At 41.8% G+C, this 20,828-nt stretch overlaps 1 protein-coding gene across 4 annotated transcripts in view; it reads right to left on the bottom strand.

The window, feature by feature from the left end:
* The window catches only part of ndel1b (nudE neurodevelopment protein 1-like 1b), a 23,862-nt gene extending 3,774 nt beyond the window's left edge, over positions 1-20,088 (bottom strand). Inside the window, exons 1-5 of one of the 4 annotated variants that reach the window (XM_058049677.1) lie at positions 19,883-20,077; positions 12,222-12,293; positions 11,744-11,840; positions 5,096-5,249; positions 2,741-2,889 (exon numbers count right to left, since the gene is read on the bottom strand). In XM_058049677.1, the coding sequence (XP_057905660.1) occupies positions 2,741-2,889; positions 5,096-5,249; positions 11,744-11,829 (389 nt within the window). In that variant the 5' untranslated portion in view covers positions 11,830-11,840; positions 12,222-12,293; positions 19,883-20,077. Of the gene's footprint in view, positions 1-2,740; positions 2,890-5,095; positions 5,250-11,743; positions 11,841-12,221; positions 12,294-19,882 lie in introns of all 4 variants that reach the window. The other 3 variants (XM_058049678.1, XM_058049675.1, XM_058049679.1) reach the window with 3 other exon arrangements.
* Positions 20,089-20,828: the final 740 nt, after the last annotated feature.

Genomic DNA, 20,828 nt, shown 5'->3' on the forward strand with positions numbered 1-20,828 from the left:
CACACACACACACACACGTTCACTTTGCTTTGATTTGTTCTGGATGCAGAAATTAAATTTTTTGTACACGAGTTTAGTATATTTATTTTATATCGTGTATGTTGTCTAAATTTCTGAAGTGCATTTTTATTTTGCATGCCCTTAGTTTTATTACTACTTTTGAATTTTTCTTTTTTATTACTCACCACCAAATGCACAAAATGGCGGGTACCCCATCTTTTGATGTTTTTGCTTGATTTTTCAAGGCACACAGAACATTGTGTCCCAGGGCTATACCAAAAAAACATTTAGACTCGTCTTTCATCAGCCAAAAAAAGCTTGTTTCTTCCCGTTTTCTAATCAGCAATCGAACATGGTCATTTTCAGCAAAACATCAGTTGCTTACAAAGGCTTTTTGTGAAAAGATAAATTTCAAGCATAACTTTTACTTTGACACAAATTCAGCCATATTTATGAAGGACATGCATGGCAGGAGCTCTGACTTTGCTACCGGAGTTGTAAACTTCTTTGGGGAAAATTCCAGACCATTACTTGTGTCAGCACCTCTAATAAGTACGCTGACACCTTTGTCTTAATTCAGGACAAGTGAGGTCTAAACTCACTATAACAAATGAACAGTAAGGAGCCGACAGCCGCTACAGCTACTAGCTGCTCCTAGCTTGAACTAACATCTTGGGATCTTTGTGGACTATAACAACGAGTGGGGAGAGACAACACTCGCTAGAACAATAAACATTAAACACTGATAATAGTTGTTAAGGCAAGCTAACGGGCTAATCGATGGACGGTGTTGACTAACAACCGCAACAATGCCTAGGTTTTAGGGGAAGGGTTGACCCTGCAGACAAACTAGCGCACCTTCTAGCTCATGTAGCTCTGGCTGAAGGACTCCAGACATGATTATAAACACACAGACAGCTTCGAATGAGCCGCCGCTGCCGAGACCCGCTGAGCAGTATGAAAACTATCCCTACCACCAGTCGGTGCAGTCGCTAATGGAGGAGATTAGCACACAAGAGGGCATAACAAAGTTGCTAACGAAGCTGGATTACCCAAACCGGAGGCTGGATCACATTGACAGTAAGGTACGAAGTTGGAAAGTTGGAATATATGGGGCAAAATACTGTGTAGATCCACTTTCTGATCCATCTGTTCCAATCAAACCCTAATGCAGGAGATTCAAGATTTGAAAGCAGTGAATAAAGAATTACAAGAGAGTAATGCCACACTGAGGGCCACCATCAAAAAAGATCATGAGAAGAAGATAAAATAACTGAGGAGCTGAAAATTGCAATCGACGACATAGATCAGAACACAACGATGGATTACATACTAACATACATACATGGAAACCCAGGTCTTATGCCAGGACAGTTGGGAACAGGGATGAGCTAAACGTAATGGATGTTGCTTCTACGGAGCAACAATTGGTTGATTTCCCAACATCTAAAGAGGTAGATGTTGACATCCAATCCATCGACACTTGCATCCCACTGTATGGTAGGAACACCATCACACCTTTCGTCATCGTGAAGTTCACTAACAGGAAATTCAAGACCGCCATACTAAAACAGGGAAAGCAGCTGAGAGGTACAATAGTCTACGAATCACTAAGAAAGCATGTGACCTGAGAAAGCAGGGAAAGCTACTTGGAGTCTCAACTGCAAGATTTTCATGAAGCGAAAAGGAGGGCCGTAGACCAGAGTGCTCATTCTCAAAAATATAAAGGATCTGGAAAAATTCTAAGATTACTCCATAGTGGAAACGGAAAAAGGCTTAAACATCATCAGTATGACACAAAAATATCTGCGATTGCACACCTTTAGCACTACAAATCACAAACTGGAATCAGCATAAGATTTTGATACAGACACAATTTTTTTCTCTCACATCAGAAATGACTGTCGTTATTACACAGTGGAGCAATACAATAAAAGTTTTAACATTGGCAACAAGTTGTCAATCATTCATATAAACTGCAGAAGCATGTACGCAAATTATGATAACATTCAACAATATTTTAATCTATTCAACCCTTCAAAAGTAATCGCAATCTCAGAAACTTGGCTGAACGCAGATAAAGGCATGGACTTTGAGCTGGAAGGTCACAAGATGACCTGCATCAACCGGAACGACAAGGGAGGAGGAGTCGCCCTGTATGTGGACAAACAACTGCATTACAAAGTGGTAAAGAACATGTCAACTGCCATTGACAATATTTTACAATGTATGACCATTGAGATCTGTAAAGAAAAAAGCAAAAACGTGTTTATTAGTTGCCTATACAGAATTCGCTAAATGTCCTGCAAAAAAGATCAGCAAGAATAATCCATAATGCCGCTCATAGAGAACACACAAACTCCTTATTTCTAAAATCAGAAATACTAAAACTTGATATAATTTTCAAACAGCTAAATAATGCATCAAGCTCACAACCTATTACCAAGAAATGGCTCCACCAGACTGAGTTCAGCCTCCTGACAGCTTTTTTTCCAGTCTTGAGTTTTAGTCTTCCACTGTGCCTTGCATGTTTTTTTTTTCTGAGAGAGAAGTCTGAGAGAAACGGCATTGCAATCCCGTCTATGTCCTGTACATATGGCAGAATTGACAATAAAAGTTTAATTGAATTGAATAGATTTGGCAGGGATTTATAAGTTTATAGAGCCGTGTGAACTCAGCCTAGTGGCAAGGAAACAAATCATCCAAACACGTGTATTGAGATATGCTCCAAACGTCTGACCTTTTGGCTCTCTCCAGGTCGTCGTTGGCTTGCTCAAGCTCACGTACATATTTGTGGAGCTGCTCCTTGATGCTTCGTGTCTGGCCCAGGTCATCCTCCAACACAGAGATCTGCTTGAAGCTCTGAGCATACTGCAGCTCCAGTTTTTCCTGACAATAAGAGGATAGAGGAGGAGAAATCAATTGCCTATTATGCAAAATGCCTCATGGATGTACTCACAACCTCAGAGGAAAAACAAAAAGCAGGCTTTGCTACATCATGTTAAAATAAATCCTGCCAACTATCTGTCAGTCAGGTACAGATGTGGGAACTGCAAGTTTCATCCTTTTTGTTTTTCCTCAGCGAATAGGCTTACCTAAATGTAAGACTATAGCACTATAGCTTAAAGGGGACCTATTATGCTCTTTCACTTTAAACAAACTTTTTCACAGTTAAACAATGCCAAAGTTTCAGATAATGAGGTTTGCGCATTTGGAAGTGAGCCCTAAAAGAAGTTTGGGATGGCTCAAAACTCTCGGTTTGAAAAGGCATATTTATAGAGCAGTACTGTAGTAGTACTGTAGTCCTACATAATCTGATATACACTTGTCCATTTATTATTTTAGGCACTGTGCAGCACAACCCACCAGCTCTCCTAAGATGCTGCCCTCAACAACTAGTTCCTTTCAGACTAGCAGTCGCAGCTTGGTCTTTGGTCTGGGCCCCAGAATCACTAGTGAGGATGGCATCATCACCGGTGCCAAGCTACCAACCGGTCGTCAGATCTTACGCTGCATGCTTGCCAAGCAACCTGGTGCAAATGGAGCGTTGTCGCTGTTCAAGGCAGCTAAGGATGTCCTGGAGCAGTTGCGGCCATTTTTCAAGAAGGCCAACATCCCAATGGTGAGTGACAAGCGTGCCTGCCACAAGATTGGTGAATGTAGTCAATGCCAACAACAAGCTGTGGAAAATCTCCCAAACCAAGCATTCCAGTGAGGCTGCAGTGCAACAGCTGGAGAAAATGGAGTGCAGACTTGATGCCACATTTCCGCTGTGGCCTCCAAATGTTGAGAAGCTGATTGATAACCCTGAAGACGGACAGAGTGGCCACATTTGGTGCATTAGATAAAAAGCTGCAGCTCAAGGTGAAGCGGCGAGAGGAGTGTCAAGCTGCCGCAGCAGCCAGGCTCCTGCTGTGAAAAGAAGCTGAAGGAGATGATGAAAATGTCCATCTTGGTGTCAGAAAGTGATGAGGAGCCAGAGGATGATTCTAACACAGTCTGTCCACCATCTGAAGGCAAACCATCCCTGAAGCGTAAGAAGAGTGGAACACACGTCTTCATTCCGCCTGATATCCTTAGCTGACCAAGTGTTGTGTCACTGGCTGCAAGGTTGAAGATGTCACCAATGCAACAGGCTTCCTTCATGCGTGGCCTGGTGACAGAATCAGGCGGTGATTATACACATCTCGCTGCATCCTATGCAACAGCTGACCGAGAATGGGCTACCAATGCTGCGTTCAAAAAAAGTCAGGTCAATGTCCGTGCGGTGAATGTGGTGAATGACTGTGCCGAGCGTGGGGTCAAACTCACATCCGACTTTGTCGCTGTGGCCAGGAAGGAGCAGCACCTGCATGACCACAGCCAACAGCCAAACCTTCGTCGCTGCAAACGCAAGCTGATCCCTGAATAGGAGGGTTACTCCTGGGTGGCAGGGGGATGACAAGTTGGATGCACTGGTGAGGTTCAGTTCAGATTTCATCTCTCCCTTGTGATCTTGCTCAGTGGAGAGGACTCTGGCAAAATAGACTGAGCAATCAAGTTTGAAGTTTAGTTAATATTCTTATCCCTGTGAGTTTCTAGTGATTTTGCCAGTAGAGAGAATTTGTTATTTAAATGTGTTACCATTTAATGTTACTATTGTTTTTACAATAAAATAAAAGTAAAATAAAAAAAACAATAAAGTGTTTCAACTTTATATGTATGTCAAATATCCATCACTGCTACATAAAATTCAGGGTAAGGCCATGTGAACATGTCCCATTTACCGCCATTCATTTTGTCAATAGGACAAATGAATGGAGAATCTTGAAAGTTGAATTTTGAGAAATACCCAATCTGCCCAAAGAGAAAACAGCTGAATATGTGCAGATTCTGGAAGGACTACAACGATTACTGTGCTGGTTATCGTGTGTAGCTGTTCTATAGGAGTCCAAAACTCAATACAAAGGGCCAAAAAATTAGCATATTAGGTCACCTTTAAAAACTTACTTTTTTTGTAGTAAAACCTAAATAACCTTTCTCACTTAGATGACCGTTAAGTAACCATAAGTCAGAAACAAAAGAAACAAAATAAATACCCCACTCAAGCCATTACCTTGAGGTTGTCCACCTCATTCTTCAGCCTCTCATTCTCAGTCTGAAAGTCTCGCAGCCGATGTTCAGCCTGGCCAAGCTGTGCCTCCAACTCAGCCTCTAGCTCTCGACTCCCCTCCTGGAACTCCTGAAGCTCCTCCTGGGTGTCATGGCAGCTGGATGGCACAAACACACACAGGGGTTAGACAAACGGTCATTTTGCTTTTAGACATGAGTAAATTAGCTAAAATGCTAACATGCTAACAGCTACCATGCTAGCACCTAGCAAGAGAGCCTCAGGTTTAGAAAGTGCCAGGTTGTCCGATAACCTCCTACATCATGCCATGTGTGTATTTGCCTTTAGACATGAGTACATTAGTTTAAATGCTAACATGCTAACGGCTACCATGCTAGCACATAGCAAGAGGGCCTCAGGTCCCGAAAAGTTTGAGGCAGTCCCATAGTGTCCCCACATCATACCATGTATGTTTGCCTTTAGACATGAGTAACTTAGCTGAAATGCTAACATGCTAATAGTTATCATGCTAGCACCTAGCAAGAGAGCCTCAAGTTTAGAAAGTGCCGAGGTTGTCCTATAACCTCCCTACATCATGGCACGTGTGTATTTGCCTTTAGACATGAGTAAATTAGCTTAAATGCTAACATGCTAGCAATTAGCATGCTAGCACCGAGCAACACAGCATCAAGTCATGAAAGTTGCCAGGCACTGCTGTGGTGTCTGTACATGTCATGTGTTGTTTTTCAATTGAAAGCAGCACTTGCCTTGTCATGGAGTACTAAAGAGCAGAGAGGTAGTGACGTGCAGGTCGATACTGAACTATCGATTCCTGATAACACAGCATAATGCTGTATGATGGATTCTATAAACATTTTGATATTTTGATACTCCGGTCTTTGAGGTGCCTATAGTCACTGTGCTTCATTACTTAAATAAAACTTTGTACTGTATGGTGTCAGCCGGGAAGGGAATCATTGTAATCGCACATGTCGACACACCGTCGTTTTTGAAGGGAGGGGCGGTGAGGAGGAGGAGATGGCGGCCATTACAATGAATGAGCACAAATGACTGAAAAGGCTGAATCGAACAGAAGCTTCATACGGCCAAACGATTCAAGATATTGACACCACAAGACGACCGTGAGTGGCCCGAGGGTCAGGGCTTCGCATAGATCTGCTCGTTTTGCATATCGGTTGAGAAACGACTGCAAGAGGACGAGTCGAAAACATAGAAAATTGAAGAGTGTCTTTCACATGGGAGTCAACGGGTGAAATTTTGCACTCTTCTCGCTTCTAGGGGCCCAGAAGGCAATCCGTACATCTCTCAGACATAATAGACATCATTTCCATTTTTGGAAAGGGGAGAAAAATTCCTACGTTTTCACCAAAATAAATCAAGCTAGCTAAAACGGTGTGGCCAGGAAGAGGAGTTGTTTGCAAAAAGAAAAGTTATCTTTTCGCCTCCCCTGCTCTAGCTCAGTGGGAGACGAGGGCCCTGCGCAAACCTCCTTCTGACGAAGATAGAGCCAAAACTAAACATCCAACGAAAAAACTAATTAGCCACAGAGAGAGTTGAGAAGTTTATCTAATAAATTAGCCATTAATCACATTTCTACGTGGCTGTATGGCTGAGCTACAAGGCTGTGAAAAGTCTGTAGATTCTCATCTTTTCTCTGGCATGTGCTGTTCTAAAAATAGAAACAGGTGTACCTAATCTAGTGGCCAATTTTTGAACGTTTTGGTTAACAGCGTCGCCATGGTTACACGAACCTTTCTAAAAAATAAATGCCGCTGTAGTCCTGAGCGTCACGATCCCAGCGGTGTACCATGTGGGAGTCCTCTTTACGGGTTTGGCTGCATTACGCGCACAAAAATGGGAAGATTAAGATATAATAATAATAATAGCTAAACAGGAATAACAATATGGGGTTGCTCATAATGCAAGTCCATAATTAATGATCTCACAGTGCAACAGTTACAATAGAAGAATCAAAGTTAACAGCAAATGTCACAATAACACAATAAGAACAACCAAAATAAGTAGAGCAGTGGAGGTAGAAATTACCAAAGCTAAACTAACACAACACAGTGAACTGAAAATGTTAAATATGCATTAAAATAGGCAAGCTATGTAAAAGCTTTTCTAAAAAGATATGTTTTTAATCCTTTTTTGAAACAGTCTAATGTCTGTGGCGCCCTCAGATGATCGGGGAGGAGGAGATTGGCCTGCCCTGAGCGGAGGTGGCTTGAGGAGGCTTGTGGGGTGAAGAGTTCTTCGAGGTGGGGGGGGGGGGCAGTGCCATAGAGGAACTTACAGGTCAGGAGGGAGACCTTAAACTCAATCCGATATTTAACAGGGAGCCAGTGGAGGGATTTGAGGGTGGGGGTGATGTGGTCAAACTTTCGCACCCTCATCAGGATTCTGGCAGCAGAGTTCTGGATGTGCTGCAGCAGCTGGATGTTTTTGCTGGGAAGCCTGATCGGGAGTGTGTTGCAGTAGTCCAGCCTAGAGGAGACAAAGGCATGGACAAGTTTTTTGGCGTCAGTGAGGATAAGTGTGGGGTGGAGTTTTGCTATATTCCTGAGATGGAAAAAGGAGGTTTTGCACAGATTTTTGATGTGACCTTCGAAAGTCAGGTGGGGGTCCATTTTGACACCGAGGTTGGCAACTGCAGATGAGAGGTGGCTATCCTGGCCAGAGACGGTGATGGTGGTGATAGTGGATGACCGGGTCTGGTGTGGGGTGCCAATGAGGATAGCTTCCATTTTGAAACTGTTTAACTGGAGGAAGTTAGCTGTCATCCATGCCTTTATCTCGTTCAGGCAGGTGGAGAGTGTGGACAGAGCGACAGAGGGTGCCCGACTTGTTCTGATGTACAACTGCGTGTCGTCCGCGTAGCAATGGAATCATATTCCATGCCGGCTGATAACATGGCCAAGGGAGAGGGACACCACAAGTGACAGGGAGGATGACTGATTTATGACCCCCCAAGGACACATATTCCGTTCTGCCTGTGAGGTATGATGTGAATCACCCAAGGGGGGAGTCAGAGAGTCCGACGTAGGAGTGTAAGCGGTGAAGAAGGATGTGATGGTCAACCGTGTCGAAGGCTGCAGTGAGGTCGAAAAGGATGAGCAATGATGGAGAGCCAGCATCAGCTGCCATTATTAGGTCATTGATGACCCTAACCAGTGCTGTTTCGGTACTGTGGCCTGAACGAAACCCGGACTGGAACTTCTCGTACAGGCAGTTTGACTCGAGGTGGCTGTGGAGCTGTGCAAAAACCACCTTTTCCAGTACTTTGGAAAGAAAGGGGAGGTTGGAGATGGGGCGGTAATTGGCAGGATCATCAGGGGTCAAGACTGGACTTTTTGAGTAATGGTATAATGACAAAAAAAAAGCATAAAGTAACTAAGAAAAAACAAAGTTGTAGAAGAGTTGATACTAAAAAAGTATTCAAGATCACTTACACATACACAGTACACATATAGCGGAATAATAATAAATATAGCAACTTCTGATGTTAATTTCAGACTTAAAACAATGTAGTGATTTAAGCCCCACCCATTTCTGGCTAAACCACGCCCACATCTGGGTTTTGACCCACTCATTCAGAGTACAGATACGGATACAGATAATTTAGATAAGAGGGAAAAAAAAATAGATAAGAGAAGCCTGTTAAAAGTCTGGGTTAGACCTATGACTGCACCTTGAAGGACACCGCAGCACTCCAAGCGACATCAGAGGAGTTGGGAACCTGGCTGGCAGCAGTCAATACCAGGCAAGTTTATAGCCTGGATCTACCAGCACGGCATCCTGCCACGTCTACTCTGGCCGCTGCTGGTCTACAATGTGCCACTAACCACCATCGAGGGCTTTGAGAGCAAGGTCAGCTGTTTCCTGCGGAGGTGGTTGGTCTTACCACAAAGCCTCAGCAGCATCACCTTGTACGGGAGGAGCATCAAGCTGAAACTGCCCTATAGTAGTCTGATGGAGGAGTTTATGGTCACCCGAGCAAGAGAGGTGCTGCTGTATAGGGAATCCAGTGACATGAAAGTCTCCTCGGCTGGCATAGAAGTACGAACTGGCAAGAAGTGGAAGGATCACGAGGCAGTAGACCAGGCTGAGTCCTGCTTGCGACACAGTGAGCTGGTGGGAACAGTGGCTTCCGGATAGTCAGGCCTCGGGAGCAACCAAAGACCTCACTTCAACGAGGCCCAGGGAAAGGAAAGGCGTCAGGTGATCCAGGAGGAGGTCCGTGCAGGGGTAGAGGAAGCCCACTGCACTAGGACAGTAGGGATGCGGCAGCAGGGAGCATGGACCCGATGGGAGGAGGCAGCTGACCGGAAGATATCGTGGACAGAGCTATGGCGATTTGAGCCACACCGGATCGAGTTCCTCATCCGGTCAGTGTATGATGTGCTCCCAAGCCCGTCAAACCTCTTACGCTGGGGTTTCCCCTTCCCTTCCCCATCCTACCCTTCCCAACTAGGAAAAAAAAACTATGGATGGAGATGCAACGGAGCCTTCATCCCAACTGAGGCGTTTGCGCGGCAGAGTAAATGAACAAAACAGCGCAAAATGGTGCATTACTCAGTGTCGTTCGCTCTCTTAAGCCTTCCTCTTAAAAGGAAAACTGCACTTTTTAGGCATTTAGCCCATCATGCACAATCTTTATGTGAGACACAAACACATACCTGGATGTCTGTCTTTTCTGCATGCTCCTTCCAAAGATACAAACACAGATGAAAAGTACTGCACATGATGGGATCTGCCGATGCTGGCTACTATTAATACAATTCCAAAAACCAACAGCGTTTTATGGTTTTATATACAGTACATGCGGTGACTATGTAGTAACGGGTATATTCATGTAAATATTGACCTAGTATTTTGGTCATTCTAAGCATTAGTGGAGGTTTGAAGTACTTGGCACATTGATTTCACACAGCAATATAGAAAAGAACACCTACACCTTGCGTTAACTTTTCTAAACTCAGGAATTAAACACAGCAGCAGTGGTGCAGGGCTCCACATTAAAAACAAAAAATACTTGCCCATGGGGAGTCCTTAAGGTGAGAACTACTTGCCCGAACTTGCCCCATGTAAAATGAAAAGACTGCCATAATGATATCATATATCAATATATGCTGATAATTCATCAGATAATAGTACTGACACATTGTATTTGGAGGAATGTCTGAAAAATTGTGGAGATGTATGTTAACATACTACCATACTACCTTACACATCGTAGTAAGCAGTGATATTTATAAGTTGTGCACCACAATGAAATATTATTGAATAGACACATTTGTGTACTAGTAAAGTGTTTTTAATCCAGAAAAAAATGCTCAATGGTCAAACAATAATTTGTGAAGCAAAGGTGAGGAAAATACACAGAGAAATGGAACCGCTAGATTTTGTAGCTTGTGCAAAATCAGCACAACGTATTGGATCTAATTGGTGGTGTTTCATTGTGACCACTTTAAATTGCCACAGCAATGTGATTCACTCATCTGTGCCATCATTTGATTTGCTGCCGCTAATAAAATACTTCTTTAGGAGGCACTATTTCATCACTTTTTGGTGTTTTCCTTCAGAAGTTGTTGAAGAATTAGACGATGTTGGCAGGGACACCATGATAGATGTTTTCCTAGTCAAACGATCGCTGATTGGTTGATCGCGAACAAGAACGGGTGTGGGTAAAACGCGGACTGTGGATTGCGGACCGTGGTCTAAATAAACGATTCTGATTGGTCCATTTCAAGACTTGCAAGGATTGGTTTGCAAATTACCACCGGAATTACGCAGTCTGTGTTTTACCAACACCCAACAAGAACCACTTTTAAAAAAACTCTTTGCAGTATGGCATGCCAAAGTGCACTTGCCTGACAGGAATATCAGTGATTGGATTTACTTGCCCGAATTTTGTTTTAACTTGTCCCGGGCCATCGGTACATCGTTATTGTCAAGCCCTGTGGTGTCAGCTCAAATATGTAGCCTACCTGATGTGAGGCGCTATTTGCTAGCTGGCTAGTAGCTAGCTGGTTTGTTATGGCCAAGTGTCAATACTAACAATGTTAACGATAATAATAATGTCACTGTAGCCTGGGTATTATGCAGGTCACATTCTATGTAAATGGACCATTGTTGGCGCTGTTTAAGTATTTTGCAGAAGGCTTATAGGTGGGTCCCATACTTGCAGCATTGTGCTATTTTTTTTAAACACACAGAAAAAAAAGACATACGTGTTCATGTTCATGCACAGTTCTTTAAGGAATAATACCCAATGTTAATTATTTATTCAAGTGCAATTCAAACATCGTTATGTAGCCACAGATTTCAAAATGCTTGTCTGATTATCATTTTCCTCAAAGGGGTTGAAACTTTAAGATGAAGGATAACTGCAAATATTTAAAAAACAGTTGGTCAAAACCACAGCTACTCACGTAATCAGCAACTCAGCGTCTTGCTTGTCTGGAACAAACTGCTGTCCTGAAGTGATTTCATATATTTCTTTTCCACTGTGTATATTAGTGAAAGGAATCTGGATTGTTCCAAGTCCAAACACAGAGTAAACTCGGACATTGTTATGTAACCCACTTTTCCTAAAACTTTGTGGCAGTACATTTGAGGCATAAATCATACCTTTTCTTATATTTAATGGCTTGGGACTTCCAGTAATCCACTTCTTCGTCTTTTGAGGAAAATTTGGGACTCATCTGTTTATCCATATCAGGACCACCTGCAGGTTCAGGAGAATAGTCATGAGCTTCCATGAAAGAGATGCAAAAGCGGAATGAGTTTCAAAGCCGTGTGAAAACCCCCCCAGCAAAATCACGTCACACAAGTCTCTGAATGCATCCACAACCTCTCAGTGGCCTGTAAAAATGGACACACTTCTTTTCAGCTATTTCATTCGTAGAACTTCCATTGCTGCAGAAGCCATTCTTGCTGAACAGTCCTCAGAAATTGCATCATCAACATTCCCTCTCACCCGCACTCACGTGTCTGTGTGCTCCCCATAATCATGAGGGAAACAAAGAAAAAAAACACGGTGGCATAGTTTTGTGGGACAAAAAAAATGGCAAATGCCCGACTCTCTGCTTTCAACATTAACACCTACTGGGAAAAATCTTGTGCCATGGTGATCCAAGATGTACAGAGAGGCACCACCCACAGAAAACCAGAAAACATACTGAAATGAGAACATATGTGAATAATTACACAACAATCCTAATTACACAAGAGTGGCAAGGAAATGACCACACTCTTCAGTGAAAGCAACAATTTAATATAATTAATCAATGAGTACGTTTACATGCAGTCAATATTAGACTGGTTTCTGAAACATTGGGAATCAGCAGTTTGCATGCATGTACAATATGGTTGGGTGATATGGACCTCGGCATATATCACAATATTTTTGGGGTGTACGGTGCATTTGTAAAGTATTCACAGCTATTCATTTTTTCCCCACATTTGTTTGTCACAGCGAGGCGGCACGGCGGTCTGGTGGTTAGTGCGCAGACCTCACAGCTAGGAGACCAGGGTTCGGTCCCCGCCCTCGGCCATCTCTGTGTGGAGTTTGCATGTTCTCCCCGTGCATGCGTGGGTTTTCTCCGGGTACTCCGGTTTCCTCCCACATTCCAAAAACATGCTAGGTTAATTGGCCACTCCAAATTGTCCATAGGTATGAATGCGAGTGTGAATGGTTGTTTGTCTATATGTGCCCTGTGATTGGCTGGCGACCAGTCCAGGGTGTACCCTGCCTCTCGCCCGAAGACAGCTGGGATAGGCTCCAGCACCCCCGCGACCCTCGTGAGGAAAAAGCGGTAGAAAATGAATGAATGTTTGTCACAGCCTTATTCCAAAATTGATTAAATTCTACAATTCAAAAATTCTACACACACCACCCCATAGTGCAAATTTATTACAAATAAAAAGAAGAATAATCACATTTACGTAAGTATTCATAGACTTTGCCATGAAGCTCAAACTTTAGCTTAAGTGCATTCTGTTTCCACTGATCATCCTTGAGATGTTTCAATAGCTTCATTGGAGTCCACCTGTGGTAAAGTCAGTTGATTGGACATGATGTGGAAAGGCTCACACCTGTCTATACCATCCCATACCAGGGTTGACAGTGCATGTCAACCCTTAGAATATATATAGTACGTGTATATATACACACACCTATATATGTGTGTGTGTGTGTATATATATACATATACACACACACACACACACACACACATACACATATATATATACACACACATATATATATATATATACACACACACACACACACACACACACACACACACACACACACACATATATAAATACACACACACACACACATATATATATACATACACATATACACACACACACACACACATATAGTATATATACATATACACACACATATAGTATATATACATACACATACACACAACAATAAAGGCAACTTATGAACAAGTTTTTGCTTTGCTCTTTACAGATTTCAATAGTTATGCATTCTAAATTATTGTCAATAGCAACTGACATTCTTTACTACTTTGTAATGTAGTTGTTTCCAGCTCAAAGTCTGTGCCTTTATTGTTGTTCAGCCAGGTTTCCCAGATTGCGATTACTTTGAAAGGCTCCTTGAATAAATTCAAATACTGTTTGATGTTGTCATAGTTTGCGTACATGCTTCTGCAGTTTATATGTATGACTGACAACTTGTCGCCAATATTGTTATTGTATTGCTCTTCTGTATAATAACGACAGTCAATTCTCATGTGTGAATTTTTTTTTTTTTTTTTTTGTCCGGATCTATATCCTTTTCCAATTCCAATTGTGTGTGATTTGTAGAGCCAAAGGTGTCCAATTGTAGATCTTCTTGTGTCATAATGGTGATGTTTAAGCCATTTTCCATTTCCATTTCAGTATTGTTCCAGATCCTTGGTATTTTTGACAACGAGCACACTGGCAGGTGGCACTCCAAGTTAGCCTGAATCTTTCCCTGCTTTCTCAGGTCACATGGTTTCTCCGCGATTTCAGCATTACGTTTAGCCAGGTGGTCATTCATGTAGACATTTGTAACTTTCAGCTTCTTTCACTGTTTTAGTACAGTGGTCTTGGATTTCCTGTTAGTGAACTTGACGGGTGTGGTTCTGTTCTTGCCATACAGTGGGATGCAAGTGTCGATGGATAGGATGTCAACATCTACCTCTTTCGATGTTAGGAAATCCATTACTTGTTGCTCCGTTGAGGTGACATCCATTTAGTCTGCTTCCTCCCTGTTCCTGACTGCCCTGGCATAAGACCTGGGTTTGATCTTCAGCCCCGTCACTATTATGTCGTTGATGATGTGTCTAACTTGCACCGAAAGTGTATGTCAGAACTAGATTGGCGAACGGAAAGGTGTAGTTGCTCATCCCGAGTAATCTGCCACAGAAACTGCTATTCTGTCAGGAGATGGTGCTGTGAATTGGACAATACTGTGACTTGAATTACAAAAAACAAAGCTGGACCAGTCAAGAGTCATGATTACATTAAGTAACCGAGTAACTAACTATCTTTTACAACAAAACTTAGCATCTTTCTTTTTAAAAAAATTTAATAATAGTAAGGGCAACTCCATATCAGGTTCTCGAGTGGTCCACAACCCCTTGCTCTGCACATAAAAAGCATATTTTGAAAAATACATACATCAAAAGTACGACCAACTGTATGACATAACCATCCTGTCAGAACCATCCTCCCCTTCCCAACTGGGAAAAAAAACTATGGATGGAGATGCAACGGAGCCTTCATCCCAACGCTTACTGAGGCATTTGCTCGGCAGAGTAAATAAACAAAACAGCACAAAATGGTGCATTACTCACTGTCGTTCGCTCTCTTAAGCCTTCCTCTTAAAAGGAAAACTGCACTTTTTAGGCATTTAGCCCATCATGCACAATCTTTATGTGAGACACAAACACATACCTGGATGTCTGTCTTTTCTGCGTGTTCCTTCCAAAGATACAAAAACAGATGAAAAGTACTGCACATGATGGGATCTGCCGATGCTGGCTACTATTAATACATTTCCAAAAACCAACAGCGTTTTATGGTTTTATATACAGTACATGCGGTGACTATGTAGTAACGGGTACATTCATGTAATTCACTTAGTCAAACACCTTTTGGCAATAATAACGTCCTTCAGACATGACACATAGCTTGACACAAGTTTCTTGCAGCGATCTAGAGCAGACCTGGGCAAATTAAGGCCCGCGGGCCACATCCGGCCCTTTGTACGTCCCTGTCCGGCCCGCGTGAGGCCAATCATAAACACCATAAATTAAACTTTTTTTTAACTTTTATTTTGAAATTTTATTTTGAAAAGCGTTACGTCGCTACGTATGCACGTCGTAGACGTAGCACCTTCACTCGCGTATACACGTGTGTGAGTGAAGGTGATGCTGTTCGCGAGGTTATCCCCAAGATGTCGGCACACCCCAAGAAAAGAAAAGTTGATAACGAATGCCGTATTTTCAACAAAACATGGACTTCCAAATATTTCTTTACAGAAAGTAAAGGCAAAGCAGTGTGCTTAGTCTGTGGTACACAGGTTGCTGTGTTTAAAGAATATAATTTGAATCGCCACTACACCACCAAGCATGAAGATAAATACAGAAATCTGTCTGGTGAAGAGCGTGCAAGGGAGTCTGATGCATTGCTTGCAAAACTACAAACCCAACAAGGATTTTTCACTAAACTTCACACTCCCAGAGATGCAGCCGTCAGGACAAGTTATGTCATTTCTCACAAAATCGGCAGAAAAAGTAAGGCGTTTTCCGACGGAGAGTTTATTAAGGAGTGTTTATTGGACTCTGCTGCGCTGATGTGCCCAGAGAAAAAAGGCGCATTTGAGAACGTTTCACTCTCCCGACGCACTGTAACGAGGCGGATTGAGGACATCGCGGGGAACTTAGAGCTATTCAAAATATTTAATTTAAGTATTTTACAATGAAAGAAAGTTGGTGGCCCTCTGACACAATTCAGGCTTCTCATGCGGCCCCTGATAAAAATTAATTGCCCACCCCTGATCTAGAGGAATCTTAGCCCATTCCTCATGGGCAAAGGACTCCAGTTTACTGGCATTTTTGGGCTTTCATGCTACAACTTCCTTCTTCAAGTCCCACCAGAGATTCTCTATCTGATTTAAGTCAAGCGATTGCGATGGCCATTCCAAAATCTTCCAGCACTTTGTCTGCAACAACAAAGCTTTGGTAGATTTGGAGGTAAAAAGGTACTTTTTTATGGTCTGGGCCAAAACTTGAGCACCTCCCTCTGATAAGTCCCAAAGCAGTTCCTCAGCTGTCACTCGAGGATTTTTCTCCACCTTTTGCTTCAGGTACCGGACAGCAGTCGCTGACAACATCCTCAGCCCAGGTCGCGTTTTCACTGTGCCTTGAGTTTTAAATTTGCAAATAATGCTTCAGATTATGTCTTTTGAGATGTTGAATGCCTTTGCTATGTTTTTATATCATTGTCCTTGCTTCTGTAAAGAAACCTTCCTCTCTGGACTTCTTTGACCATTCCCTGGACTTCAAAGACGTGGTGTCTTACTAACCACGGAGCTGAGCATCACAGTCGTTTTAAATCTGCTGCATTGTTTTTCTGTCCACATCTACAGGTGTTTTCAACACTTGACTGAAAACACCTGTTTGAAACCTCTGTTCATATGTGGTCATCTTCAGGGGTGAATAATTGCGTCAGTGAGCAAACCACTCAAAGGGCATTTGTCATTGTATCAGAAAAATTGTTGTAATTTTAGTTGCATTTAGTTATTTTAGAAGTCCTTGTAAGATTTTATTATAAACACAATTAAATGTTTTTTTCAATTCCCGAACATCCTTTCCTGCAATGGGGTTGAAAATTTTTGAATGCAACTGTATACACACACACACACACAAACACTAATACATATGTATATATACACACACACACACATATTCACAATTTCTGTGAAAGACTGACACTCATACATTGACATATCCACCCACCCTCCCCTCCTCAGTTCTATGGTGCCCATAAGACATGCTGGAGTTGTGATGATTATTTTATGTTTTTAGACAGTAGTGCTCGACAAAGTCTCAGGCATGAGTGACAGCTGAGGAACTGCGGTGGGACTGCGGAGGGAGGTGCTCAACTTATGAGCACAACTGTGTGTGTGTATATATATATATATACACACACACACACACACACACACACACACACACACATATATATATATACACACACACACACATATATATATATACACACACACACACATACATACATACACATATATATACATATATACATATATATATACATATATATATGTACATATATATATATATATATATATATACACACACACACACATATATATATATGTATATATACACACACACATATATATATATACACACACACACACATATGTATATATACACACACACATATATATATATACACACACACACACATACAGTGAAGAAAATAAGTATTTGAACACCCTGCTATTTTGCTATTTCTCCCACTTAGAAATCATGGAGGGGTCTGAAATTTTCATCGTAGGTGCATGTCCACTGTGAGAGAGATAAACTAAAAAGAAAAATCCAGAAATCACAATGCATGATTTTTTAACAATTTATTTGTGTGATACAGCTGCAAATAAGTATTTGAACACCTGTGTATCATCTAGAATTCTGACCCTGAAAGACCTGTTAGTCTGCCCATTAGAAGTCCACCTGCACTCCATGTATCATCCTGAATCAGATGCACCTGTTTGAGGTCGTTAGCTGCATAAAGACACCTGTCCACCCCATACAATCAGTAAGACTTTAACTTGTAACATGGCGAAGACCAAAGAGCTGTCCAAAGACACCAGAGACAAAATTGTACACCTCCACAAGGCTGGAAAGGGCTACGGAGCAATTACCAAGCAGCTTGGTGAAAAAAGGTCCACTGTTGGAGCTATCATTAGAAAATGGAAGAAGCTAAACATGACGGTCAATCTCAATCGGAGTGGAGCCCCATGCAAGATATCACCTCGTGGGGTCTCAATGATTCTAAGAAAGGTGAGGAATCAGCCCAGAACTACACGACAGGACTTGGTCAATGACCTGAAAAGAGCTGGGACCACCGTTTCCAAGGTTACTGTAGGTAATACACTAAGACGTCATGATGTGAAATCATGCATGGCACGAAAGGTTCCCCTGCTTAAACCAGCACATGTCAAGGCCCGTCTTAAGTTTGCATATGACCATTTGGATGATACAGAGGAGTCATGGGAGAAAGTTTTATGGTCAGATGAGACCAAAATAGAACTTTTTGGTCATAATTCCAATAAGCGTGTTTGGAGGAAGAAGAATGAAGAGTACAATCCGAAGAACACCATCCCTACTGTGAAGCATGGGGGTGGTAGCATCATGCTTTGGGGGTGTTTTTCTGCACATGGGACAGGACGAGTGCACTGCATTAAAGAGAGGATGACTGGGGCCGTGTATTGTGAGATTTTGGGGAACAACCTCCTTCCCTCTGTCAGAGCATTGAAGATGGGTCGTGGCTGGGTCTTCCAACACGACAACGACCCGAAGCACACAGCCAGGAAAACCAAGGAGTGGCTCCGTAAGAAGCATATCAAGGTTCTAGCATGGCCCAGCCAGTCTCCAGACCTGAACCCAATCGAAAATCTTTGGAGGGAGCTCAAACTCCGTGTTTCTCAGCGACAGCCCAGAAACCTGACTGATCTAGAGAAGATCTGTGTGGAGGAGTGGGCCAAGATCCCTCCTGCAGTGTGTGCAAACCTGGTGAAAAACTACAGGAAACGTTTGACCTCTGTAATAGCAAACAAAGGCTACTGTACCAAATATTAACATTCATTTTCTCAGGTGTTCAAATACTTATTAGCAGCTGTATCACACAAATAAATTGTTAAAAAAATCATGCATTGTGATTTCTGGATTTTTCTTTTTAGTTTATCTCTCTCACAGTGGACATGCACCTACGATGAAAATTTCAGACCCCTCCATGATTTCTAAGTGGGAGAAATAGCAAAATAGCAGGGTGTTCAAATACTTATTTTCTTCACTGTATATATATATATATATACACACACACATATATATATATATACACACACATATATATATATATATATATATATATATATATATATATATATACACACACACACACACATACATCTACAGCATTTCTTGTCAAAATGTGAGTTAAATTTAAGGAGAACAAGAGTTCAAAACAGAGTTCTCCTATTTATTTTTTTTACATTTTTGGTTTATCCATCCTCTTATCACAAGTGTCTGAGGATTAAACGCATGACTAGTTTGATCCACTATAATCGGACATCAATTTCTAAAGGAAATGTGCTGGTTAAAAGAATAAACAACAACAACTGAAGAACATGAGCTGACGGTGACGACACAGCGGGTGTACCCATCTAAATAAGAATACCGTAAATAAAAAAAGAACGACCACAACAATCTACCATTTTACATTAATTTCAACACAATTATTTGGCCACCAATTATTTGGCACATTTAAAACGTTTATGTCAGCGTTTTAAGGGAAAAATACATGTGGAATGGTCAGTTTTGAAATGTACATGTTTGTTAAAACTACCCGTCAAAGCCGCACGACACAGAAGGTTTGAGACATTCACCACAGAGGTCGAATTGCTTCGACTGAAATACATTCAAAAGCGATTCATATGAAACTTAAATTCGGTACCTGTTCATGATAAATAGCTGTCAATTGGTTAGCTGGCTTCCCCGTCGCGATAATCCAAAAATGAAGACACACCACAGGCCCTCGTCCCTCGGCCTCGCTAGCTGCTGAATTGTCGCGTTGTCGTGTTTAGGAAATTGCCAACGCGTCTCCCGGAAGCGGCGGAACGCCCATGCGGGGGTGTGCGTGCCTACGTCACTTTTTAGCGTCACCCAACCGTGATGAGTCACAATAGAAATATATGTGCTGGGTTGAACCGCGCCCCACCAGACTGTTGGACTCAGCATAGTCCCGTTGCCATTGATTCTACCCCTTAGCCCACATGTGTCGAGAGAGGGCCGAAACACTGCAGGTTTTCTTTCTCACCAGTTTCTCCAGCAGGTGATTTCGTCTTCACCGCTCGCTGGATGTGAGTAGGCAGATCACAAGTTAATTAAATTGTTAATAATAAATGTTTCCTACCATAAAGCACGATTCACAAATTTCTACATCATTTCAATGTTATGTATCCTCCCTCAGAATTACATTTATTGACAAATAACAAACAACTCTAAGAAAAAACAGCTAACAAGCAGCCCTCTAACAACATTTCTAAAAAGAATTGAACATGTATATATATATATATATATATATATATATATATATATATATATATATATATATATATGATAACATAACAAACTTATATTTGTCAATAAATGTAATTCTGAGGGAGGATACATAACATTGAAATGATGTAGAAATTTGTGAATCGTGCTTTATGGTAGGAAACATGATAACATAACAAACTTTATGAACATCAACAAATGTATAAAGAATACCAGCCGTTATTACAAGGTATAAAAAAAACCCTGTTTTGGGGTTTATCTCACATATCTCACCACGAGAATTTTGGGTGGACTAAGGTGGCTATAATTCAGCAAACAGACATCACTACGTTATGCTGCAT

The sequence above is a fragment of the Doryrhamphus excisus genome, chromosome 15 (genome assembly GCF_030265055.1).
Source record: "Doryrhamphus excisus isolate RoL2022-K1 chromosome 15, RoL_Dexc_1.0, whole genome shotgun sequence".
NCBI classification, from domain to species: Eukaryota; Metazoa; Chordata; class Actinopteri; order Syngnathiformes; family Syngnathidae; genus Doryrhamphus; species Doryrhamphus excisus.